At 39.3% G+C, this 26,462-nt stretch overlaps 2 protein-coding genes across 5 annotated transcripts in view; one reads left to right on the forward strand and one right to left on the reverse strand.

The window, feature by feature from the left end:
• LGALS8 (galectin 8) overlaps positions 1-2,293 on the forward strand; it is a 36,951-nt gene extending 34,658 nt beyond the window's left edge. For all 4 annotated transcript variants that reach the window (XM_036074104.2, XM_036074108.2, XM_078077747.1 and 1 more), the window contains one exon: positions 1,043-2,293. In XM_036074104.2, the coding sequence (XP_035929997.2) occupies positions 1,043-1,192 (150 nt within the window). In that variant the 3' untranslated portion in view covers positions 1,193-2,293. The remainder of the gene's footprint in view (positions 1-1,042) is intronic.
• Positions 2,294-3,697: 1,404 nt separating this feature from the next.
• The window catches only part of HEATR1 (HEAT repeat containing 1), a 48,152-nt gene continuing 25,387 nt past the window's right edge, over positions 3,698-26,462 (reverse strand). The window contains exons 24-47 of the mRNA XM_036074098.2: positions 26,205-26,363; positions 24,674-24,916; positions 24,270-24,401; positions 23,364-23,467; positions 23,069-23,212; positions 22,309-22,427; positions 22,088-22,209; positions 20,391-20,519; positions 18,588-18,818; positions 17,696-17,822; positions 16,084-16,244; positions 13,132-13,178; positions 12,904-13,027; positions 12,154-12,294; positions 11,361-11,650; positions 10,523-10,673; positions 9,421-9,579; positions 9,122-9,256; positions 8,866-8,970; positions 8,609-8,777; positions 7,946-8,100; positions 7,259-7,417; positions 5,241-5,349; positions 3,698-4,038 (exon numbers count right to left, since the gene is read on the reverse strand). Coding sequence (XP_035929991.1) covers positions 3,950-4,038; positions 5,241-5,349; positions 7,259-7,417; positions 7,946-8,100; positions 8,609-8,777; positions 8,866-8,970; positions 9,122-9,256; positions 9,421-9,579; positions 10,523-10,673; positions 11,361-11,650; positions 12,154-12,294; positions 12,904-13,027; positions 13,132-13,178; positions 16,084-16,244; positions 17,696-17,822; positions 18,588-18,818; positions 20,391-20,519; positions 22,088-22,209; positions 22,309-22,427; positions 23,069-23,212; positions 23,364-23,467; positions 24,270-24,401; positions 24,674-24,916; positions 26,205-26,363 — 3,504 coding nt within the window. The 3' untranslated portion in view covers positions 3,698-3,949. The remainder of the gene's footprint in view (positions 4,039-5,240; positions 5,350-7,258; positions 7,418-7,945; positions 8,101-8,608; positions 8,778-8,865; positions 8,971-9,121; positions 9,257-9,420; positions 9,580-10,522; positions 10,674-11,360; positions 11,651-12,153; positions 12,295-12,903; positions 13,028-13,131; positions 13,179-16,083; positions 16,245-17,695; positions 17,823-18,587; positions 18,819-20,390; positions 20,520-22,087; positions 22,210-22,308; positions 22,428-23,068; positions 23,213-23,363; positions 23,468-24,269; positions 24,402-24,673; positions 24,917-26,204; positions 26,364-26,462) is intronic.

Genomic DNA, 26,462 nt, shown 5'->3' on the forward strand with positions numbered 1-26,462 from the left:
TAAAGCCTTTGATTGTGTCACCTCTTTTATCCAGGGAATTTCCCCTCACAGCCACTTTCACTAGTCAGAGCAAAAGAATAAATACACTCTTTGCTTCTTTGCAGATTTAGATTTTGCCTCAGCCTGGCCCCTGGGGATGGAGCCGGGTTAGCAGCAGGGCTGTGCTGCTCCTTTCTGCTCTTCTGAAGCCTTGACAGAGGGAAGAGACAGAAGGGAGAACACAGTGCAGGGTCACCAAACTGGTCCTTTGAGTGTGAGTGGAGAACAACTGGCAGAATTGTGGCTGACTAGCATCGGGAATGTGTTACCAGAAGTAGGAGTTTTAAAAGTGTAAAAGTGATTTTAAAAGGATAGTAGTTTCTTTTGGTTTTCGCCGTTTTGAGTTTTAGGCAGACAACTCTGAAAGGCTCACACCAGTCATGAATCTGAATTGAATCTTTGCTACAGTGCTCATTCCTGTGTGGATTCACAGAATCCTGAGCTTTTGGGAAACAGATGGAGACCAAGATGTGCTGAGCTGGGATGGAAGTCAGGGTCACCACGCAGCTGTGCAATCCTAGAGAGTGCCCTAAACTTCTGACGTTTTTGATTGTGTGATTTGTCTAAGACCCTAGAGTTTAAGGCAGAAAAGTCCCTTGGTTTTCAACCTGTAAGCTAGAATCCGCTCCTCTGTGTCAATCTGGCAGCAGTTTTTGACGTCATTACAGTTCCCAAACATGGGCGGGGGGCGCAACTTTGCTGGGAGCGATGGGCAGGAAAGGGCACAGCGTAGGTAACGTGCTAAGGGCACGAAGGCCTCAGGCCCTGGGGACAGTGTGAGGCTCCAGGCATACTCAGAGTCACTTCCTTGAGTGGGACAAGGTAGAAGGTGCTACTACCAGATAAACTTTAGAGTCTTAGAAGAGAAGTTAACAGCAGCAAGCTGGGAGAATGCCTGTGTGTATAAAGCAAACCCAACAGGTTTACTTTTTGATATTCTGTTAATGTGCAAAAAATGTTAAACCAAGAGGAGCCACTAATGTTGTGTGTACTTTCCTTCCAGATGATTATTTATTGTGACGCTAGAGAATTCAAGGTTGCAGTAAATGGTGTACACAGCCTGGAGTACAAACACAGGTTTAAAGAGCTTAGCGATATTGACACGCTGGAAATTGATGGAGATATTCACTTACTGGAAGTAAGGAGCTGGTAGCTGATATGCTTGCTACAAAAACTGAAATACAAAATGGCTTATGTAACACTGGCCTTGTTAAAATGCATCTATTGTATTTGTGTATATATATTGTTAAAATGAGCTTACATAACACGAAGTCCTACTAGGTGTTCTCAGTCCTTGCCACGCAGTGTAGCTTTGTCTAGCACAGAATAAGGACATTTGAGGCAACAGGTAACTTACAGTCATTATTCAGGCCTTTCTGTTCTCTCTCCCACTCTGGCCTCTGCTTTTTTAAATCTGCCTCACATTCAGCAAGTGTCGGTTGATACAGAAGCTAACGTACATGGAGCACGTATTCTCTTGTCAGCCCTGTGCTAGGAGCTGTGGATAGAAGTACACACTGGAGCACAGTACCACTCTGTTCCCCGTTTTCTTGAGCTCAGAATCTTCTGTGCTCTGATATCGTGCCACTGATTTTTCTACAGGCATTAATCACATAAAGTAACCAGAGATAACTACTCAGCTGTGAAGTCACCTACATAAACTAATTTACAAAACACTTATTTCTCTATCGATCACTTTCATACCCAAAGTTCAATCATATCCCATAATGGAAAGGACTGATATTGCCTTACATCTGGCAGTTTCCTTTAGCGTGATAAATACCTAGCTGTACTAGCTGTAAGCATTGCCAAATAATTAACACTATGAAATCTGAACACAGCACAAAGATTAAGGCAAAAAACAAACACAGCAAAACAAAACCAATGGTATTAAAATTAACTTGATGTCAGGCCACTGATGTCTGTACCAGTAAATGCTTAGAGTACCTGAATTCAGGGTGAGTCCGAAGTCTACACATACTCCAGTAGAAAGTTTAAGGTAGACGACTTCAACAAAACAATGTCAAGATTAGGTTTCATGACTTCATAAAATAGGCAATTATCAATCAGAGGGTAAAATACACCGAGACCAATGGAGTAGAGAGAAGTGGTATAACAATCTGTTGCTTGTCCTCATGCAAACAAACCTTGCCCCTCTGCTCTTCTAAAGATTAGTCCCTCATCATTAGCGACGGAGATCAAAACACTGTTCTACTTTAAGTGATTAAAATCAAACTTGTATCAGCAGGTTAAACTGTTGCATTTCTGTAATTTTTTCTATTATTCTTTGAAGCGAGTTGGCAGAAGTTCTTTGTACAATTCTTACAGGTCAGATCTTGTTACAAGAAATTTCCAAGGCTTGGGAGTGGGGAGGTAAAAAAAAAAGCTGAATCAGTTTGATCATTTTATCATGTTAAACTGATGGGCTTAATATGCTGCCAGCATTTACAAATATTTTCATTACAAATTTTTGGTTAGATATTAATTATTTGTACCCATATACCAAAAAGACTAAGACTAGCAATCTGATTTTTTAGAAGTACTCAGTGTAGAAGCTTCTGGCACTTAATTCTTTTCTAGTCACGTTAATTTATTATGTTGCATCTTGCCAAGCTCATGGGAGGTGGAGGAGGGGGGTCCTAACTTTAACTGGGAAAGTTGTAGAAGGAATCCCCAGGTTTTTTTTTTTTTTCCCCTTTCTAAAGAACATCAGAGGGCTTACTCAGAGAAAAATAAAAGCCCACGTACATTGTTTCCTCTAATACCTAAACATACCTTCATGTGTAACAAAAGAGTAAACATCAAGTATTACTACAAGAAAGACAGATTCTCTGACAGAAAAAAAAAAAAAAATATTAATGTGTTTTAAAAAGAAGCTGTTAACATTTACTAATTAATCTTATCAAGAGATTTCTTAGATGGGAGTACACATTCCTAGCAAGCGGCATCTCTAAAGCTGCAATTTAGCCTTTTGCTTCGTCACAATTCTGCATTGTTTCTATATTAAATTAGAACAAAGGCTTTCAAACTGAACATTCTATGTGCAGTTCTTAGATGCTTTAAAAATTTTTTAAAGGCATAAGTAAATAAAATGCCTTAAATGCAGATTTAATTTTTTTAAAGCCTTTACTTCAAGTGACATCAGAGATTAGAAAACTTCAAAGCTTTGAAACAAATGTGATACTTTCTCATACAAGTAATTCTTGGATTACCATCAGTGGAAATGTGATCACTTCTAATCCTGGAGGAGCCATGCCACCTAGTGTTTCTGGGCCTTTTCTATTTGTGGGATCTGCCTACACAGCCCACTGCCTTGGCCCCCCAAAGACTGAAGGGTAAAGAAGACAATCGTAGTCCTAAATGGGAAATGCATTCCAGAACTAATTTCCTCTGTGGCCACACACACAAAAATTAAGGCTGAAGTGTCATCTACCCAAAATGGAAAGTATTCCAAATAGCTTTATAGTCCAAAGCGCTGCTGCTGAGTAATGTCCTTTTCTTGAAGAGCTACCTTGAGTGAAATCTCTGACATGGATACCATGTACATAAGACATCCCTTTCTGGAAGAGAGTTAAGGTTTTACAGTCTAAATGAGGTACTTTCACCTTTGAGTGCCCAAATTAAATACGTCCGTAATATCAATAACTTCAATCAGAAAAGACTTCAACAAATGTTTAAACAAACACAGCAGTCTGTATACAAATCCCAGGTATCATTTACTCTTGCTGCAATTCTGTACAGGTGGCCGGAGAGGTTTCTATGGGAGCACGAACCAGGTGGGAATTTTGTAAAGGAGTCCGCATAGGTGTCAGGGTACCAAAAGTAATATGGTATCAAACACCCAAAAATAAAAATATGAAAAATAAATCTGACCTCTGAGCAGAGTCAGAAACACCAAAACCCCGAAGTTTTAGAAGTAGCTCTGGAGCGGCTCTCCCAGTATAGCTTCCAGTTGCTGAATAGTCTTTTGGCACTGATGTTCTACTTCTTCACATTCATCTAAAAAACAAAAATAAAAACTGAACCAATCTCCTGCTTCAATTATCATTTGTCTAATACTTCAGGTCTTACATTCTCTGGCCATTGTTCAGTCAAAAGAGGGAAATGAAACATCAATGCAGCAAAGAGCATCTCCTCTCCTCCTCCTCTGCATGCCCCCCCTTCTTGCCTTTGTTCCCTTCTTGGTCTCAGGCCTAGAAGCTGAGTAAGACAGAGCCCCCAAAATAGTGGTACAGTAGTGAAAATTCCGAATTCCTAGTGATGCCCCTCGTCCAGGACATAAGAAACAGAGGTGAATGTACTTTTAGAAAAGTAGTGAACCATTAATATGAAAAAGCCATTTGTCTACTTGGCTCCGTCCGCCCTGCCTAATTAAGACTTGAACCGTTCTCCCTCGGCCTGCATGGCGGCACGTGTGCGGTACGTCCACAACTGCTCAGAGCTGGATTCAAACACCACTTCTACCTATCACACTCACGTTATCAAACTAATCCTTGTCAAGCCTCTAGTTTCTTCCTTTTTGAAAACAGGGATAATGGCATACAGCCCGTCGTGAGGATTAAATGAGATCATGCAGAGCACGGAGTAAATGTGGGTCATTATTAGGCAGCTAACCTACTGCAATCTTTTTTTTTTTTTTTAAGATTTTATTTATTTGAGAGAGAGAATGAGAGAGAGAGAGCACATGAGAGAGGGGAGGGTCAGAGGGAGAAGCAGACTCCCCACTGAGCAGGGAGCCCGATGTGGGACTCGATCCAGGAACTCCAGGATCATGACCTGAGCTGAAGGCAGTCGCTTAACCAACTGAGCCGCCCAGGCGCCCTAACCTACTGCAATCTTAATGGCACTAGACACTCTGCTACAATAACCCTATGTCTGGGGACCAAAATGGTCAATGACCTAAATGTCCAAGGTTGATGAAAAACCACATTGTAGTATGATTTTACCATCATAAACACAAAAGTAAAGGTAGTGAAGATTACACTGTGAGCAAAGTTTCTTATGATCCTGGGGCAGCCCCCTAGCGTGCTCCCCACCCTACTCAAAACAGGAACTCGGCCTCCTGTGTCTGCAGCAGGAGATGCGGTGCAGGCGGAGGATGGGAACCAAGGGCTCGTCACATTCTATCCACATTTCCATTAGCACTGGGCACATTTTCACAGAATTTTACTGTAATTATTTCTTAGTAGTTTAGGAATTACCTTCCATCAGTTCAGCTAAGAAAGGAATGGACTCTGGCAGCAAGACAATATAATTCTCCTTTAGTTTCTCAGCTAGTGCTAACACTGTAATCAGAGCAGCAAAGCGGACCTGAAAGGGATAAAGAGGTAAAGAATGAGGATTTTAAAAAAACCCCAAAAAAGTATTGCCACATTTATATCTTATGACTCACTTGAGACAGCCTCTGACTTTTTATGCTAAATGTTCCTTTACATGAGTTTGCTCCCCTGTGTCCACTCAGCTTTCATCTCAGAATACCAATTTAACAATTTGGGCTCCGTTTATAATATGAGCAACCTTCTACAAACCAGTGTCTTCCAGTACTGCAGGGCTTAATGTGAATATATTTTTTATAACATTTTCTTTTTTTGAGAGAGAACGCGCATGTGCGCACAGGTGGTGGAAGGTTGGGGGGAAAGGCAGAGAAAGAGAATCTTAAGTAGACTCCGTGCTGAGCATGGTGCCCAATGTGGGACTCAGTCTCACCACCCTGAGATCAGGACCTGAGCCGAAACCAAGAAAGAAGCTTAATCGACTGTACCACCCAGGCGCCCCCACATTTTCCTTTAAAAATAAAATAAAATGCTACACACAAACTGAAGAGTATCATTCCAAATTTCTGTGCACTGGAACTCACTGGCTCGCCTAGCTGTCAGAGATGAGGCTGGGCTGGCTGAAAAGCATCCCTGGTCACCTCAGGCAGGGCCCCTCACTCAGAACCCGGTGTCACCACTACAGTCGTGGGAGGGGATGGGCGCTGGCTCTGGTCTCATGCTCAGCACAGAATTAAAAAACACTTAATGTATTATGATGTTCCAGTCTAGGAACTTAAAAAAAGTGTAGGTGTCTCTCACATGATTGGTCTATGACAAGTAATGCAAGCAGTCGTTGGGCACTGTTCGTGATCCACTATTTTTTGTTTTTAAAAGATTTTATTTATTTATTCGAGATAGCAAGAGAGGAAGAGCACAAGCCGGGGGGGGGGGGGCAGAAGAGGAAGGAGAGGGAGAAGCAGCTTCCCCGCTGAGCAGGGAGTCCAATGCAAGGCTCGATCTCAGGACCCCGAGATCACGACCTAAGCCGAAGGCAGATGCTTAATGGACTGAGCCACCCAGGCGCCCCAGTGATTCACTTTGAAATCAAAGCTGTACTAGTCCTCCTCCTAGTTTTGGATCATTTAAAAAATATTTGGATACAGCAAAATTATTTAAAAAGCGTCTGTAACTACCTATGTTCAAACCAGACTTTCTTGATATTATACAATCAAAACAAAACATTCAAATAAATTTAATGCTACAACTTTGTAAGAACCTGCAATTTAAAATTTGGGGGTTCATGAAAATAGCCTCATTGTTCTCTTTGTTCTAATAAATAAATATTACAAATTTCAAGTACGAAACCTTTCAGTAAAATTCTGCTTTGGTCTGTTTTATTCACTGAGGCTCTTGTATGATAATTAGAGAAATGGTGATGCACTGCCAACCCGTTTGAAAACACTGACACTCAGGCTTGGAATTTAATTTCCATTCATTCTCACGCAGGTCAGTGAGCTGCTTACCTTTTGTTATTCCACAAAATCCTAAGCCTGATAAATACAATGGAGGTAATATCACTGCTCTAACTCAAAGGAATGTTCTGCGGGCAAACTGAAAGTCTGTCTCTGGGAAAACAAGGACATTTAAATGGGGCTTAAGAAACACAAGGAATTACTTCAGGTTTTTCCAAAATTTGAAAGTATTTAGAAAATGTTAGTACTTGTGTCTAACGTGGGGGTGGGAGAGGACTTCTATTATTTATAAATAGCCTTTAAGTAAAAACCAAAAATTTCTCAGGCTCAAACTTCTGCCTACTTCTGCCTCACAAGCAACCTCTAGTTCTAGAAGATGAGCAGCGTGTCCCTGCTGATTTACCAGGGTCCTATATCCTTGACCGCTTTAAGGCTGTTTGGGTTGTATGATGAATACACGTAGCTTCGGTGCTTGTCAACCACAGCTCCTACCTTGGGTGAGGAGTCTCTTGTCTTGAGCAGAATCTGGTAGTTCAGTGGTTTCCAAAGAGAGTCATCTGCCATGGCCACTGAAAATTGCGCGATGCAGGGGATCAGGTGCTTCGTCACCCGCTCCTGGTAGTGTGCATCCCCTCCCAGCCTGTTTTCTAGCTATGAAGAGGGAGACAAGGACTTTGAGTCTCCTTTTTGTTTGAAAAAATACCCAATGTATAAATATTTTTTACTCTCTTTCATGATGGCAGCAGGCTCAAAAACCAGGTGTAATTCTAGTACTCTCTCTCTAGAACAAATTTACCATGGTTTTGGAGGTCAGACTCTTCTAGCCCTTAGCATCACCCCTTTCCCTCCAGCAGAACAGCTGAGAGGAGTTCTTCCAGAGAGCAGCCAAGTCCTAAAATATTCTCGATAAATCCAAGTTTAGAAAATTAAAAATCTAACCATGAATACCTTATATCATGCCTTTCATTTGAAAAATTCAAAAGTAAAACTTAGTACACACCACTATGAAGAGTTCTTTCCATTCAAAATGAAAAATCAGTTTTGAAATAAAAATTTCATAAAAAAAAAAAAGCCTGGAGAAGAAAACCCAGCAGCTGTAATTTTTAGTAGATATAAAATCTAGTAACACTTACGGCTTCCTCATAGTTTGTCAAAAAAAAGATGGTTCTATTTGGTTACCTGGTCCACCAGGGGCATCATCAAGGCCTCTGCTCTCTCTTTACTGATAAAATGCTGAGTATCAAAAAGGAAGATTTTATATAAACAGTTCAAAATAAACTGTAAGAGCAAGCAACACTTTTCAGGGTCCTTGTCAGAGTCAAAAAACGCTTCATCTGTAGATAGGGGAGAGTAAAAGGGAAAAAAAAACCAATTGATTTTCACAATTTAATCTCCAATGTTTAAATTCAGATCACTATTAACACCACAAACAGAAGGGTATTTCTAAAATGATACAGAACTCAATCAGGATGAAGGCACAATATGAATGGCTCTCGGATATGTGACTCCTTTAAGAGAAGATTCTCAGTCAAGATCACTTAGTTTGGCAAGTTCAGTTAGCAGCTGTCCAGCGGGTTACTCATCAGCAGTACGGAATACACCAACCTGAACGTTTTACAGTTACTTTCAATAACTTACAGTTAACGCCCATGTACTTTATTCTTTCTCCCAAGGGAGTCAATTGATCATAGCATGTTTTTATGACCCTGGAACGACTACCTCAATGCCTGTCGAATGACCATGCAGTAAAAACTTCACCTTCCTTATACTTACTATACTTACTGCACCATGTGTAAGGTACACACAGCAAAGGTGTCAACTGAACTGGAGTCAGCAACCAACCTGTTTTGGAGATGTTCACCTGGTTCAAGGTGTCAGCAAAAGGCTTCACCAAGTGGCCGGCAAACAGAGTAAAAAGCCCTTTCAGCTTTTCAGCAATGCGATCTGCCAAGTTGTAAAATGTCAACAGTCTGTCCTTTGGGGCATCCTCTGTTTTAGCCCAATCAAACAGCTAAACAGATAAAGTAGTATTAGTTTCTTCTATATATCTTGTACCATTTTATCTGAGTACAAAGGAGATGTGGAAGAAGAAAGCTTACCTTGAAGAACAGGGGCCTGAACGTGACTTCAGAAAGTTTTACAACCATGGCTACTAGACAGTCAATGATACAATTTTCTGTTTTTCCAATTTCCTCCAGATCATTCTGAAAACAGAAGAGTTGACCTATTAGCCAGATTACTAACATCTGGCTCTAAATAACTTTTGCAAGTAAAACAGGTTACAGAGCTAGATTTTTCTCTGGCTCTTAAACAGGCAGATCACTTTAGGATTTGGGGAAGTGGAAATAAGCTTACTTCAGAGTGCTGTGCTCGGAAGTCCAGGGCTTCCAAGAAAAATATGGTTAGCTGAGACTGATGGGAGGTGAGCTCTTCCTTCTTCATGACCCCAATGTGCTCTTGCAGGATGCTCATAAATGGACCCATATGGTTCTACCAGTAACACAGTAAAGAGATGTGCCAATTTTTAATATTCTTAGAGTTCGTTAATGCATTCACCAAGGAATTAAATAACCATCCTCTTCTTTAAGTGAAAACTTAAAAATTTCAGTACCATATTTCCCTTCTCCAAAGTCTAATACCCAGTATGATCTAACCTTCCAGTTCTTCTCAATTTGCTTGTACGTTCTGTTGACTGCTGGCAGTAAGACTCGGGGTGAGAGCGTGGTAGCCAGTGTCTTTTTAAGGGATGTGATGCGGACATTAGCTTGTGAGGCAGAACCCATTTCACTAGTGATTGTCTCTAAATGAACCACCTATAGGAATATAAAAAGAGTGATCAAAGCCAGTATGAGAACTCACTGACAATGTCTCCACACTTGCAGAACTCAATTCAGATGCTAGTTGTTGCGGAAAGCTCAGTGCACTTCAGTTCTACAAGAATTCCTTTTAAAGCCAGTCTTGAACATCTGTAGAGAAAAATGAACAGATGTCTCTTTCCCAAGTGGGAATCAGGGATGTAGGTAAATAGCAGAAGGCAGAAGGACACAGAGCACTCCTGACTTTTTTTTTTTTTAAAGACAGGAATGCAGAGACCATGAGAAGAGTCAAGTTCTTCCTTACTAAAAAATTCTAGAAAGCTCCTCAGATGTAGTGGTCCCTTTCTGTAAGAAGTCTACTTTTAAGTCTTGGCTATAGAGTGTATGAATCAGCTAAATAATTTTCATTCATGGCAGTTAAGACTCCTAATCTCATAAATGGCAAATGACAGAATAGAAATTCTAGGGCATTTTCAGTTAGAAATGCCACTTGCCACTGCCTATCTGCCAAGTATCCACTGAACTGGAACAGAGGAATTCTGCTTTGGAAGACATCATAGGATTAAAAAAACCCTCATGTTAGAAATAGGGCACACTAGTTTCTGCAAGAAACAATAAAAAGCAGCTCTACCAGCCCAACGCCAAAAATCTCATGGGGGACAGGAGGAGGCAGAAGAAAGGCAATAAAACACATTTTGCAGAATCAAAAGAGATGAGCCTTATAAGAAAGCAGTAACTGTATCCATGTCATGATCAAGCAGGTGGGACAACGGGAGAGAAAAAGGGCACACGTTTTTACTAAAAGGCAATACAGCTTTTCAGAAATAAGAACCTTCCCTGCCAAACAGAAACTAAAAACTTAAAGAATAAAATCGTTAGATTTGTAATTTCCCCTCCCCCGCGCCACCCCAGACAACATGTTGAGGTCACTGTGGCTCACCTGTGACAGGACCCCTTCTAGGTAAGGGCTGATGAAGTGAGGGAGGGTCTCCACAACCTTCTGCAGGGCCGCCAAAGCACTGAGCAGATAGACCTCGCCAGAGACCAGCTCGCTGGTGTTTTTCATTGTCGTCAGCAATGATGGCATCAGGCTAGAATTAAAAAACAAGAGTTGTAAAGTAACTTTAAGAAGAAACAGAATGGAGTAGAAGTCATGAAAAAATCCAAACAACTGTGCCCACTACATCACTTCACGGCACAGCCTATAAAATGGTGTCTACACATGTTACGAGACTAAGAGCAAGAAATCTCCCAGTACCCATGGTTATGCAGTCATTTTTAAAAATAACAGGGTCTCTCAATTTAACATTTGCTATGTGTCAGGCACTGTGTGAAAAACCTTACAGGCATGGCCCCACCAGACTCTTGTGCGGTAGGTTTTAGAGATGGCAAAGTTCTAACAGACTAAGTAAACCTGCCCAGGGCTGCGCAGCTAGTAAATACCAAAGCTAAGGACAAAGTCAGGAGCATCCAACTTCCAAACGTGGGCAGCATGACACAGCTTTCACCCAAACAGATGGGCCCCTCTTAGAGGGGCTTCACCCACCACACTTCCTAGTTATAGCAGGCCAAAGGGGAGTGAAAACAGGGGGACAATAAACATCATAAAGGGAAATGATAATGTTGTGGGTTTTAGCTTGAAGAAAAGATCACATCTTTAACAAATCTAATCTTATGAAACTTTTACTTAGAGGCAAAAAAGTTGCTAAGGTACTAGTTTTCAACCTGTACCAGACACCCAACGTGACAGTTCCTGTCCCAGGTCCCAGTCAGCGTACCTGGGAAGCTGGGGGATGGCCAGTGCTTCCAGGGTGGAGGCCACCTCGGCCACACACAGCAGAGCACTTCCCAAGACATTCTTCTCTTCTTTTGTTTCCGGTGCAATCAGTTTCACTGCAGTGTTCAGCACTGGGACAAAATGCTCTGGATTTTCTGCACCAAAATTCTTGCATAAAAGCTTCAGGGTATACAACGCTGTCTGTCTGTTTATTGCTTGTTCTTCTACTGTCTTTTTTTTATGCTGCACAATGGCCAAAAGGACTGGAACCAGTTTGAGGAAACGGTAAACCTGAAGAGGTCAGCCAAAATTTTCATATAATTTAAGCCGCAAAATAAAATACTAGTCCATTTTTCCACTTTTACTGTTTGAGACTACCTAAATGGAAATCAGACCAAGAGGTCCAATGCTACACAATTCTACACAAGCAATTGTTTCTCCATCTGCTTTACCACTGAGCCAGTGAATGTGCTTATGACCAATTTTGGATGTATTTATATAAAGCACCCTACCGGTCTGGAGTAGAAGAGGATTAGAATTATGCCAAAGTATGCTAAACCACAATGTCTGGTCCGTATTACCAAGAATTCCATTAGGCTGAGATTCCATTCTAAGAACTCTTACCACAATTCCTATTAGAAGTAACATCACATTTTAGAAACACACCTCACAGCATTACGTTCAGATAATGATATACTTATTTAAATTGTACTGCTGGACAAACTCAAGGGAGTTAAATGCAGCTCTGATAAAGCAAAGAATGGTAAATGGGTCCAGCATCGGTCTTCACTTACAATTTTCTTTTTCCAGGATGTATTCTGCTGTAGCTTATTGTTCAAAAGGTCCAATGCTTTCCGGCGGACAGAGGGCAACGGATTATCCAGCAGCCCCCTGATCACAGCAATGAATGTCTCTGTGGACAGCAAGGCATTGACCTGCACGGCAGTTTCACAATGAACAAAAAAATTTTTTAAAAAAGGAAGATCCACTCAGATTAAGACAGACTTCTGTTCACTGCAGAGCTTCTAGGTTCCAGGCACTTACAGGTCCTTTTTCTTATTTCTTATACTAACCTTTCAGGGAGGCATTACTAACCACGTTTATTTAAAAAAGAAAAAAACCAAAAAATTTGATGCTAAGAGTAAGTGAACTGCTAAAAGTCTTGTAGTTAGATTTTGAACAGTGATCCTCATGTCAAAGCCAGTGATATTTCTAATACCCCACATACTCTACCTAAAAAGGTATTTTTCTCCTATTCCACTTCAATAAAAGTGGAATATGATATAGTATTAGATGACTGAATATTCAAAGAATATTTATTGAGACACATGTTCTTGTAATTGGTAGAGAAACAATCCTTTTTCAGATGAATTTCTTCCTAGCTATCAAGAGATACTTTTCTGAGAAAAATGTGAGCTGCATTATATTAAGAAAAGTCTATTGCTAAGTTTATTCTTAAAGTAAAACCTTGTATGTCAGACAGTTTCACAATGACATAAAAATAGCCAATAAAACACAGCAGATGGGGAGAAATGAAAACCTACCTTATCTAACATGTCGTAAGCTTTGCTCAGCAGTGCCCGCCAAAATTTCACAGTTAGTTTGTCTGCATTTTTCTCCATGGACTGTGCTACAGCATTAATATAGCCAAGAACGGTTTCCAGCAACCTAAAACAAAGGAGACTCATATGAGAATTTTGTGCACTATTCTTCTGGCTTTTTGATAGAAAGTTGGAAATTATTTCCAAGTTAAAAAAAAAAAAGTAACATACCTCTGTTCAAGGCCTTTTAAAACCTGAGGACCACCACTTTCAACCACCTAATTTTTAAAGAAAACATCATTAGAACAGTATGGAAGTTAGTAATAACATCATCTGAGTAGGTGCAGTGAAACTCATCTAAGACTATTCAAGTCAAACTTCCCAGGGGCTGTTTTCTGACATTACAATTTAATCAGGTTCAGATCATCCCCACCACAGTAATAACTCTGGTTCCCCTTCCTTTAACTATTCTATTCATATTAAGGATACTCTATAGATACTTGTTGACATTTGTAAAGCACTACAAAGATTTAGAAAAACAGTCATCTATACTCATTTACCCACTAATTTTATGAAATGCTCTCCTTAGTTCTTACCTAATTTTAAGATATTCAGCATTATAGATACAGGTATAGTCCCCTCTGTACTGCTCCCTCTTCCCTTCTCCCAGTACCCCCAGCCCCACAAACTTGAACCTGCCATTAAATGTAGTCAGAGTACACAGCAGTTAGCAACGTGCTTTTCTGGGAATATGGGAGTTCTGAGATCTGTCTACAGGGACTCATGTTGTCCTAGTGCTCATTTAACTGCACACAGTGCTTCTTGCATACACCACAGGACACAAGATGGCATATCTGCTCATCCACCTCTGTTTACCGTGGACATTTCATTTATGTCCATTTTTTTCTGTCGGTAAGAACATCAGAAAAGAACATTCTTGTATATCTCCTTGAACAAGCAGGCACGTTTCTGTAGAGCCTATACCCAAAAAAGGGAATGGCTAGATCAGCGGAGATGCGCATCTCCAACCTGACTGGAGACTGCCAAGTGCTTTCTGGAGTCGCCGTCCAGAGACCTTACCCATCGCTGTGGACACAAATAACCGTGTCCCCACAGCCTTGCCACTTCTTGGTAGTAAGAGCTTTCAAATTTTTGCCAATTTGATGGACATCATAGTGGCATCCCATTTAATCTGCAATTTCCTTCCTACTAGGAAAGTTATTCTGTTGTATATTAATTGGCCATCTGTGATTCCTTTTTAGTGAATTCATGTTCTCTGCCAGATGTTCTAATGGGAAGTGAATTTATGAACTTTATGTCTGTGGCTTTCTTTTCATTTTGTCTATGGTGGCTTTTTGTTGAACTGAACTTCTAAAGAAATTCTTCTCCATCCTCTGGTCACAGTGTTCTCAATTTTCTTCTGAATGTTCCTTTTCACACTGAAGTCATTTTTTAATCTACTTAAAATTCTCTTTTGTATACAGTGTGAGATCAGTCTTCTTTCCCCAAATGGAAGACAAACCATGCCGGCTCTAGTTATTGGACAGTTCTCTTTCCCCAACTACTCTGTAAAGCCCCTGCCACATTAACACCTTTCTTACATTTGCATGGGTGTGCATCCAGACAGAAGTCAGTCACACTAACCCCTCCAACTGCTCTTGCACCACCACTGTCCTTGGCAAGCGGATCCAGAGTAGTGTCCACACTGATCCCTCTCAAGCAAGCTAGCAAATCTAATTAGTTCTAGGAATTTGGTGACTATCTTTTCGGATTCTTACACTTTGTTCTTCTGCTGAATAGAAACAGCAACCGGACAGGACAGGACATCCTTGTTCCGGACTTTATAATGTCTGTTTCATTAAGAAGTGTGATATAAACCAGTTTGTTGTCTCTGTTAGGCCAAGAAGTTCCCATCCACGCTGGATGCTAAGAGGATTTGTTCTTAAACCATGAATTAGTATTGAATTTATCAAATTATTTCTCTATAAATACTTCAATTATCGTAAGGTTTCCCCTGTTGACCTGCTCATGCAATAGACATAGAACACAGACTTTCTAATGTTCAACCACTCTGATGTTCCCAATCCTTCCTCCTCTTCGTTTCTGTATTTCCTCCTTCCTCTCTGTGTGTAAAGTTTAAGACACAAACAGGAAGGCATATAAATCACAGGTACAGAGCTTGCGTATGCAGGTAAAGAGCCTATAATTATAAGCACTTCAGAATCCTTCCTCTACTTGACCCCCATTACTACGTTTTCCCTCCTTCCCAAAGGTAAACACTGTCCTTACTTCTAAAACCACAGATTTGTTTTGCCTGTTTCTGAACTTTATACGATTGGAATTAGGGTGTATTCTTTTGTGTCTGCCTGCTTTCTTTTACTATTACCTTTATGAGATTCATTCATGTCCATTTATGACGACGGACACTTTATCCGCTCCACTGTTGAGACACCTGGGTTGTTGCCAGTTCTAGGCTACCACAAATATTGCTATTATGAGTATTCTTATCAATGTATTTTAGCACATATGCTAAATATATGCTCATATATTTCTGTTGGGTAGACAGGCATACCTTGGAGAGACCGCAGGTTCAGGTCCAGACCAGCACAATAAAGTATCACAATAAAGTGAGCCAAATGAATTTTCTGGTTTCCCAGTACATATAAAAGTTATATTTACGCTAATTGCAGTCTGTTACATGTGCAATAGTGTTGTATCTAAAAAACAATGTACACACCTTAAAAATACCTTATTGCTAATAAATGCTAACCATCACCTGAGCTTTCAGCAAGTCATAATCATTTATCACAGATCATCACACCAAATATAATGAAAAAGTTTGAAATAGAGACATGAAGTGATCAATTGCTGTTGGAAAAATGGTGCTGGAAGACTTGTGTGATGCTACAAGTCTACAATTTGTAAAAAATACACACCATCTGTGAAGCACAGTAAAGTGAGGTATGCCTGTACACCACTTGAGAATGCAAATACACAGTGGCCAGCTTTATATGTGTACAACCTTAACAGATCACTCCAGTTTATGGTAAATTCTACCGTTTTTTTCTGTTATCTTTAAAGGAATGCCTCATGTTTTATATCTCTTTTTACTAATTTAAAAGATAGTTCCTTCAGAAAAAAAAAAAATTTTTTTGTCATAAATACATTTAAAGAACACATCACCTTTCTGATAAAATGGCTGGAAGCCAGGAGCTGAGACATGAAGGACACTGACAAGAATTTAAAATGCCGCAGTTGCTTGCTAGTGTGAGTGTCTATATTAAAAATCTGTAGCATTTCTTCTTGTGATTCGCTTTTAGTTGATACTGCTTTGGGAACAGCTTCTGAAAAAGAACAAGACAAGTGACCTCACTCATCTTCATGTGGAATCTTTATAAAGATATAGACATAAAGAGCATGGTACATGGGATATAATTTTGAGTGGAATTTGTGAATCTGTCACACTCAGTTTTTCCTCTTCTGAATTAGTGAAAGATGTGTATTTATCAACAAAATATCCAAAAGCCCCAAGATGAGTGTGTGTAAGACAAAAACCAACCAACAAAAAACTCAGGGCAACTGAGACAAGCAAATGAAAGACAAAAACACTACAAAGATGTCTTTAAATGTTGGCGCCATTCCCAATCCTGAAGCCTCAGAGGTATTTACTTGGTGGCCCCCAATAGACTGAAGGAGGGTCCTCTCTAGCCTTCAACGTTTAATTCTAAAAGTTCACAGATGTGTCTCCTAAAACTCTGTAGAATCCCATATCCAAATTTACTAATATAAAAGGGTTTGAGGGTGCAGTAATTTGGAGTCCACAGCAGGCCATTTAAAAAACACTGCCCTAGAGAGTGACTCAAACTGAAGACTTCCTCCATAAACAGGTCACTACATAGAGCTCTCCAGGCTGGTCTGTTCCTGCCAGATCTAAGCAGACTGTAGGATCAGACAAGCCACTGCCTGGCCAAAACAGCTAGCCATACAGAAAATAGTCCCCATGGAGTCCTTAGTATCTTCTTTCCAATGCTCCTTGCTACTGTTTCAAAGGGCAGAGAACTAAGAACTAAGAACACATCAAACCCTTTCTTAAACCAGTCTCATTGGTGATGCAATTAGTAGAATTTGTTTCAAGACTCACATATACAGTAAAATTTTAATATTTACTTATTTATTTTTAAAGCTTTTATTTATTTATCTGACAGAGAGTAAGAGAGAGAGAGCACAAGCAGGGGGCACGGCAGGCAGAGGGAGAGGAAGAAGCAGGCTCCCCGCTGAGCAAAGAGCCAGACGTGGGGCTTGATCCCAGGACCCTGGGATCATGACATGAGCCAAAGGCAGCCACTTAACCAACTGAGCCACCCAGGCGTCCCTAACATTTTAATATTTAGTTACCAAAGTTGTGTTGTTTTTTCTCTTCCTGTGTCTTCACAAATATTTTAATGGAAAGACAAGAGACAGCTAATAAGTTCCTCCTAACTTGCTGTCATTTTACCAACGCATCCTGTACACCTGTTAACACTCCACAGCCAACACATCCACACAAAAGCACAGAAGTATAAAAGCCAATGTGTGTGTGAGGAGAGGTGAGTAGAAGTCCTACTTTCTATTTTCCCTAAGGATTTGAGAAGACACACACACACACACACATACATTTAAATTAAAAATTATTAAGTTACTTGCAAAAAAACCCTTCTAAAGATGTACTATGTGCGCTAAGGATGATAACCTGCATGGTCTTCTGCTTCTCTTGATCTTTCAGATTAAACAATAATTAACACCTCATTATGCTTACCATCTTTTTCCTCTGGCAGCTTTATTAAGTACTGAAGAATATTCATCAAGCTTTGTATCTGATGTTGGACACTGAATTCACAACAGACTGAAATCCAAAATTCAGTGTCTGCCTCTAAAATAGCGTCCTGTATAGAGAAGAGAAATAAGTAATAAAACTATACCTATCAAATTTATGTTAGTAAGTACACGTTAGGGAAATATTTTAAAAATATTTCTTAGCGTGCAAAGGCATTACATATTGTTCCTTACGGTCATGTGTATCAGCAGATGAATGAGTTACTAAGTGTCCTACATAAAAAAGCCAATTCATGAGAACTATGTGGGCATAATTCCAGGAAAATCTGCATTGTGATTTCTAGCAGAACTGAATGTGCTCCTTTACTTAGGGTAGCTCTAGATCTATTCCCAGATCCTGTGTCTAAAAAGTCATTTAAAACCAGTCCTTGACCTAGAAGTTCTGCCCTCATCTATGTAAACAGGGCTCTTTAAAACAATCACCAGTGTTGTAACAATTTTGATGATCCTGACACTCCTCCCTTTCCCCATGAAATGCCTTCAAAACCATTTTCAAGAGACACAGTTTAATTACTTTACAGCTGTACTCTGTTAGGCTTAAAAAAGAACCACCTAACATGGCACTACAGACCAGTTCGTAGGAAAGTCAAATCACCCACAGCAAATGATCTGTTGCTACTGTGGGTATTTAGAGTGCCACAGGCTCTGAAAGCAATTGTAAAGAATGTCAAAAACATCTTTAAAAACAGTTCTGAGCAAGTACTGTTAAGTAACAGACATAAGCATCACTGGCCCCACACATAAACTGGGAAATATCACAAAGTGCATGTAAAACATCAACATTTCCTTCTAGTCACCCCAGCCTATACTCTGACCTTTTCTCCATAGGCAGCCACCAGCACTGTTTTAGTGACATACTGTTCAAAAAGCAGGAGGAGGAGAACCCAGAGGAATCTCTCTGCACCTAATGTATCGACAAGCTGAACAAGGATGGGCAGGCGCCTGTGCTCTGGAACATGGGGCAGAGCGTCCACAAACACGTTAATGATTTTCACCACGACTCCTTCCACGTTTCTTGTGACTTCTACAGAGTCTCCACCATCGGACTGCAGAACAGCAAGCAGGGACAGTGAGTAGGAGCAAATAACCCTTCACAAGGAAGCTTTCAGGTGGACATGGAAAGGCCTTCAGATGTGCCCCAAAAAAGTAATCAAAAGAACGTGAATAATCAAGGACCTATCAGTAAATATTCAGTAAGTATAGATTACGTCCCAGGCACTATATGGCCCCGAGGGGAATACAAGGTGTAGGATGTGAGCCCGGCCCCAAAGAAGATCTATCGTCTGTATGAACAAGATTCACGTGGGGAAAGATAGCAACAGGAGGTCCTGAATGACAGATGCCAAGTATGTGGCACTTATAACAAGTCTGCTCTCAGGCCAACTGGAAGCCTGCACACATCAAGCAGGATTTGTGTTCTGCCAGGAGAAGAATGGGTGTAATCTACATAAGCAAAGCACAAAAAAGGCCAACAACTCCCTGTTGCTTTCAGAATAACATTCAAACCACTTAACTCTGGAACTGATACTCCAAATATGGTTGTTGAATGAAAGAATGAATGAACCAATGCCCTCTACTTCTCCCTGTCTCAACACCCTACACTCCACAAATCAATCTATAGTACATTCTTCACACACACACTGTACACATTCCTGGACCTTGCCATTTCATTAAGCAAATGCTGTCCTTCATTCATATCAGTTCAAATTCTATTTCTTATAAAACTGTGGTCTTCCTGGCCCATAGCTGCTGTCCTTTATTCTGAACTCTTCTAGCACTGACCTATTCAACTGGCATATATGATATGGATGCATAGTTATTTTTCTTTTAATATCTGTGTCCCATACTTGCCGTCTTGTTGGACACGGAGAATACCAACCTAATACCAAGATTAAAAGGAGATGGTGCTAAATGTGGTCATCCCTGGCATGGTCAATAATGTGAGGAAGACATTAACAACAGGTGGGGGTAAACAGAAAATTCAAGCGGATGACCAAGCTCTTTCATCTTTAAAGCTGCTTTTTAGTTTCAAATGGTATATCCTTACTGGCAGAGACTCAATCATCTCTAAGTACACGGCCCTTAGAGAACGCCTGGAAAATGTTTGTTGAATTGCATATTAACAAATTTGCCACTGTAGCTCTAAAATGTCCTATCTTCATCAACCTGTGTAAGGGTATTATCCAACTGCAATGTCCTGAAATATACAGCAAATTTAAATTCACTTTGTCAGAGTAACATTAAGACACATGTACAGTTATACCCTTTTAGCACAGCAGAACCAGCTACGCATATTTATTCATATTTTTGGGAAGGACACTGTTACTAAGACTAATTCTTAGCTTTACTATTCTGAAATTTAAGAAGCACAAATACCTGAGCATTTCAGAAAGGCTTTTAATGTCACTTATTTACTTCTACTTTCATACTACGTAAAAATTTTAAGATAAAAAAAAATACTGGGGTGTCTGGGTGGCTCAGTCGGTTAAGCGTCCGACTCTTGATTTCAGCTCAGGTCTTGATCTCAGGGTCGTGAGTTCAAGCCCTGTGCTGGGCTCCAAGTTGGGTATGGAGCATACTTAAAAAACCAAAAAACTGATGGTATAAAGACAGCTTACCTGAATAAGTGCTGGAATAACCATCTTCACTGTCTTATTAATAACTTGAAAACTGTAAGTGTCATCTAGACGCATGACACTGGCTCCCATAAATGTAAAAATAGACATGATATTGTGTAGAACTTTATCCTGAAAGAAAACACATCTTTCAGCATTTTCCATTTTAAGCACACCAAATATCAATGATTCCTTATAACCCAGCAATAAAAGAAGAAACAACCCCGTTTAAAAATGGGGAAAGGATTCCCAAAGACATTTCTCCAAAGATAAAGAAATGGTCAATGAGCACATGAAAAGATGCTCAACATTAGGCATTTAGGGAAATGCAAAATCCAAATCATAAGAAATGTTACACACACTAGGACAACTTAAAAGAAAAAAAAAAAAAAATCAACTAGCAGTGAGGATTTGGAGAAATTAGAATTTTCATACACTGCTGGTGGGTATAAAATTATATAGATGCTTTGGAAAACATCCAGGGCAGTTTCTCAGAAAATTAAAGTTAACTTCTGACTCAGCGATTCCACTCCTAGGTATACACCAGGGAGAAGTGAAAACATGTTCATACAAAACCTCATATATAAATGTCCACAGCAGCATAATTCACAACAGCCAGAAAGTAGAAACAAATGTCCATCAACTGACAAACAAATAAGCAAAATCTGGTGTATATATATACAATGGAATTTTATTTGGCCATAAAAAGGAATACTGATTCAAGCTTCAACACGGATGAACCTTGAAAACACCGCGTTAAGTGAAAGAAGTCAAGCATTAAAAAGGGCACATATAATAGGATTCCATTTATAGGAAATGTCTAGAATAGGTAAATCTATAGAGAGAAAGTAGATCAATGGTTGCCAGGGGCGGAAACTGTAGTGATAGAGGGAATGAGGAGTGACTGCTAATGAGTATGGGGTTTCTTTTGGGGGTGATGAAAATGTTCTGGAAGTAGGTAATGGTGGATGTTTATACAACTTTGTGAACATATTGACCCCAGTGAATAGGACACCTATTTAAATGAATTATAAGGTGTATGAACTATATTTCAATAAAAGCAAAGAAAAAATATCAATGATTCTTAATTGTTTCTAGATTATCAACTCCTCTGAGGGCTAGTGACTCTCTTCCTCCAAGGAAAAAAATCCTATATGCATAAAATCTAGCACATGATGTTAGTATATTGAAAGATCTGCTAAAGCTCACAGAGAACCCCAGGTTAAGAACCTGTGACCTAAATCCCCAACAGGAAAAAAATTTCAATCTTCAAAAGATGTACTTCTAAGGAACATTTCTCTAACTGAGATGTCTAAATAACCAAATTACTTTTTCTCAACTCACTGGATGAAGGCTGTCTGAGGATAATGGGATGGTAATTTTTTTCAAGTAACACTAACACTACCACTTATCAGTTACACGGTGCCAGGCTCTGTGCTGAGTGCAAACCATAAAGTACTCAGTCACATCCTCACAATAATCCTATGAAGAAGGTTACTATTATTGCCACTTTACAAAAAGAGGACCCGAAGTTTAGCAAGAACCAGCTTACACTGCCTCAGCTATTAAGAGACAGGACTGAGAGTCCCACCAATAAGACCCAAAGTCCACTGAATTCAGACCAGTGAGCACCTATGCATTTCCAATGAAGAAAGAAAATACCAAAATATTTCCTGAAGTCTCAAATCATTAATACTTACAGGAAATATTCCAGCAACAGTACCCAAAAGTAAAAGGGCATGGTGATGGGTCTGCGGCATCTCTGAAACACGGATGCACTGTACGATCAATTCCACATTGAACTTCTCCTCATCTAGAACATCTACAGTGATGAGAAAAAAAACAAATCTCTAAGTGGTAGGTACATTCACACGCAATAGCAAGTAATCCTTCCACCCTTTCCTTCCAACAAAGTACATACCCTTTGGTATTTTGCCACCATCTGGAGAGAGTTTCTGGCAGATGTTGAGCAAACAACTAAGAATTAATTGTTTGGTGTATTCCATATTTCCCTGCTCTGGTGGCAGAGGTTCTAAACTCCTTCAGGACCCCCCGGAAAAGACATAATGGGAAATGAAAGTTACACAATTTCAGTGATGCATTAATGACCACTGTCCAGAACACATATTTAATTAGGAATAACTAAAATATTAATTAAACATAGTCTATAAAAAAGATCAAGATTCTAATTGATTTTTTTCTCATACAGGCAGGTGCTTAATGTCAAATTTTCTCTCTCCTCTCTGTTGCACTTTCCATCAACCTATTTGAAATCTTAGAGGACAACCTTAAGAATACGTTCCTTTTCAGACAAAAACAAATATCTACAATACAATGGCATACAACTACAGCTATCTGGTAATTCACACCTAAAAAACATTGCAAGTTTCACACTTCATCTTTTAAGGTAAGGATGCCCCAAGGACATGGTGCTGAAAGTTAAGAAGCAGGCTATACGGGGAATGGCCATTCACTATACAACACAGGAGGAAGATCCGTTTGGGGCACGGACAATGGGTACCTAACACCTTTCTTTTAATCTTTCAACTATAGTACTTAACTTGCTTTATTTTACAGACTAGTTAAGCAAGAAAAGACTATATTTAAAAAAGAATGTTAAGATGTGCATGAATTAGAATCCTTTTCTCTCATAGATCAAAGGCAAAGGCAAGTGTCAGTACCTTGACAGCAGATTAAAAAGAGTCGGTATCAGTATCTGAGGATTTTTGAGTTTCTTTTTGTGCTGCAGTAATTCTAGGATGAGGGTTACTCTTTGCCAGTAAGAACCTCCAACTTCCTGAACAGATTCTAGATCTTGTGATTTTCTGGGAAAGAGAGAAAATATTGGAAAAGCAAGTATTATCAGTGCAAAGCAAAAATTACCATACCCATTCATGCCAAATTGATGGGTATCAAAAAATCATAATGGGGCCTGGGGAATGAACGGCATGTTCTCACTGCACTCCTAACTCTTACTTCTGCTGCATTTTTTGTCTTCTTGTTTGCTGAATTGTGCCCAAGGACTTCGTTTTGTCTGGTGGCTCTAGTTCTATTCTGACTTGTTCAGCATTAACGGAAATCTGAAATATGAAGGAAGAATGACTGATGATACACGTCCATGGGATAAAATTAGAGAAATAAATGTTGACTTATAAAGTTAACAGTGAAAATGTCCATGTCCACTTTCACATTTTCCTAGGACTCTAGAGCCCAAACCAATCCCCAAAGGCAAATGCCACTGACTATATATTCTTTTCCATATCCTAACAGCTGTATAAAGATGAAAACAACAACACACAAACAGGAGTGTAGTATACACACTGCTCTGCACCTTAATTTGTTTCATTTAGAAATTTGCATCTTAGAAATCTAAGAAAATATGTTAAAATTCTGAGAGCTGCTGAATCTGGGTACTAGGACTTCCCCATACTATTACCTATTTTTGTGAACTTGTTTTCTGTGTTTTTAAACAACAAAACAAAGTAACTAAGTGGTTGTTCTGATGTACAGCTATGTTTTAATATATATAAACCAACAAGCAGATGCTCAATTCCATTATATATGCGTCATCAAACAACTATTTAAATTACGTATAACCTGTACCCCGTTGAACATCCTTGCATGAAACAGGTAGATCCCGTCTGAGTAAGATCCAAACTAACACACATACCCAATCTGGTTAAAACAATAAATATTTCACAAAATAAAAATAGTGGTGAAGACTTATAATTTTGATTATGCACTTCTCTATGAGCTACTTGTTCATGATTCTTATTAATGCTAACATCTGACCTAAGAGCCCTAGAATCAGAGGGTGGTTAAACATGGTTGTCACTTGGAAGAGAACAAACGTTAATAAATTATAGAAAGTTTACAACTTACCCCTTTAAAAACACTGCCAACAGTCTGAGCACAATGTGAATTTTTACAATTCACCAATAAATCAAACAACATGTGCAAAAGCTTCTGCTGAACTTTTTCATCTGATATAGCTGCAAAAAATGGCTTTGTAATCTAGAGGAGGTAGAAAAAAGGCAATTGAGCTCAACAAACGGTGAATTCCAAAAATGACCTTTATACTGTTCTTTCTTACGATGTAATATTGTTCCCATTTTGTCAGCTAAAATAGTTTTATCACACATGTGTATCACTCAATTTTGCAAAAGCAGGCCGAATAGATCATATTCCTTTTAAAATACGTCCAGTCCACTTTAGCTTCTCCAAGTAAAACATTACAAAATTTTAAGAGCTTGAACATACTTCAGTTTCTGAAAAAAGTCACTGACCTTTTCAAGAGCTGTTATCTGAATGGTTGGCATTCCTGTGTAAAGTTCCTTTGTTGTATGCACAGCTTTTATAAATATATCTAGACTCTTTGGGTCCTTATGTAAAAGGGAAGCTGAATATTCATTATATTTTCCCAGAGTGAGATGTAAAATAATGGCCTCATCTTTCAGGACAGCTGTCGGTTCCTTCTGGATCTTTTCTAACAGTTGTTCAGCCATAGGCAAGAGCTGAGAAAGCACCATCTAAAGTTTGGGAAATTTATTAGCAAACAGTTATCTATACTGACATATTTTTGCTTGCTTTACAAAGACACCCAAAGATAGGATGTTGCAAGACTGGGAGCTTAGCCTGGAGAAAAAACCCAATTAAAGATGATCCCTTGGACATGAGGAAGGCTATTTAATCCAATTAAGCATTCAGGTCCCCTCTGATAGTTCAGTTTATAATGGTCAAAAGCTCTAAACCTTTCAGAGATGAGGAGTAATCTGTGGGTGTCCCAAGACTTTTTGACAACAATACAAACTAAAGTTTTAGACCACAAAAATAAATTTTAGCTTTCTCTAAAATACTGCATGTTTCCTCAAACAGAACTTCCAAATTATGTATGTAAGGTCTTTAATAACTATTATCAAATGCCAGCACATTATGGCTTGTGGGCCAAATCCAGAGGACTACCTGTTTTTGTAAATTTTATTTACTGAAACAAAGCCAAGTTCATTTGTTTACATAACTGGCTCCAGCTTTCACAATACAATGGCAGAGCCGAGCACCTACAAGAAGAAATACTGTGGAGCCCACAGTGCCTCAAGTATTTACTATTTGGTCCTTCACAGAACAAGACGGTCAATTCCTAGTTTAAACTACAAGGGATGACACAAAGCTGATAAATGCCATCTGTTTGCTGCCACCAGGAAAATCTAATTATGTGGTTTTCACTCCACTGTACCCCTGCTTTAGTTCTCCAGATGGTAGTCAGCCCAAGACTGGTGAAGCATCCAGACTCTTTTGGAACAGTTTGCTGATCACATATGACGTCACATAAAAACAAGTGCTTCACAACCTCCTTTGTATCACAGGCCTCCCTGACAAAATAATGAAAGCTATGGGTTTTCCCCTATAAAAATGTTCAACCACACACATTTTATGAATGAACAAAGGATTCTGGAATGTTCACTCTTATGTCCAAATATATTACCTTGTGGAGGATTTCCACCAGAAGACACAAACAGTTTTCTCAGCAGTGCATCTTCAGTGTTTTTCCCCACGTTTTTTTAAAATTCACTTCAAATCAAGTAAATGATTAAGTAGGGATAACACACAATTTTAAAATGGAAAAAAAAAAAACACCAATACTTGCTTTTTGTGTCCTCTGTTTCTACATCTCAACACTTCTCCCCTCCCAAATTAGAAAATTTTCACTTCTGAGTGCATTATTTGTAACTCCTGCAAATGTTTTCCTCATTCATGAGCCAATACAATAGTGTTTAGTAACATTACATAGAACGTATAAGCCATGTGAATTGCACATACCTCACTGTTGACTTCCTGAAGTACTTTCACCAAATCTTTTGCAATGTAAGATGGGCAACTATATACACAATTAAGTAGGTTTTTCAAAGTTTCAGATAACTTCTGATGAGATTTCAGTTTCTTTTCTCTCTGTAGTTCCTCAAATAAAGTAGCTAAATCCTAGGACACCAAAAAAAAAAAAAAATTGGATAAAAAAGGGTTACGGAACTACAAAGGCTAAATGTACTAATATGGAAGATGCTTTTCCAAATCACGTGA

This window comes from Halichoerus grypus, chromosome 7, assembly GCF_964656455.1.
Source record: "Halichoerus grypus chromosome 7, mHalGry1.hap1.1, whole genome shotgun sequence".
NCBI classification, from domain to species: Eukaryota; Metazoa; Chordata; class Mammalia; order Carnivora; family Phocidae; genus Halichoerus; species Halichoerus grypus.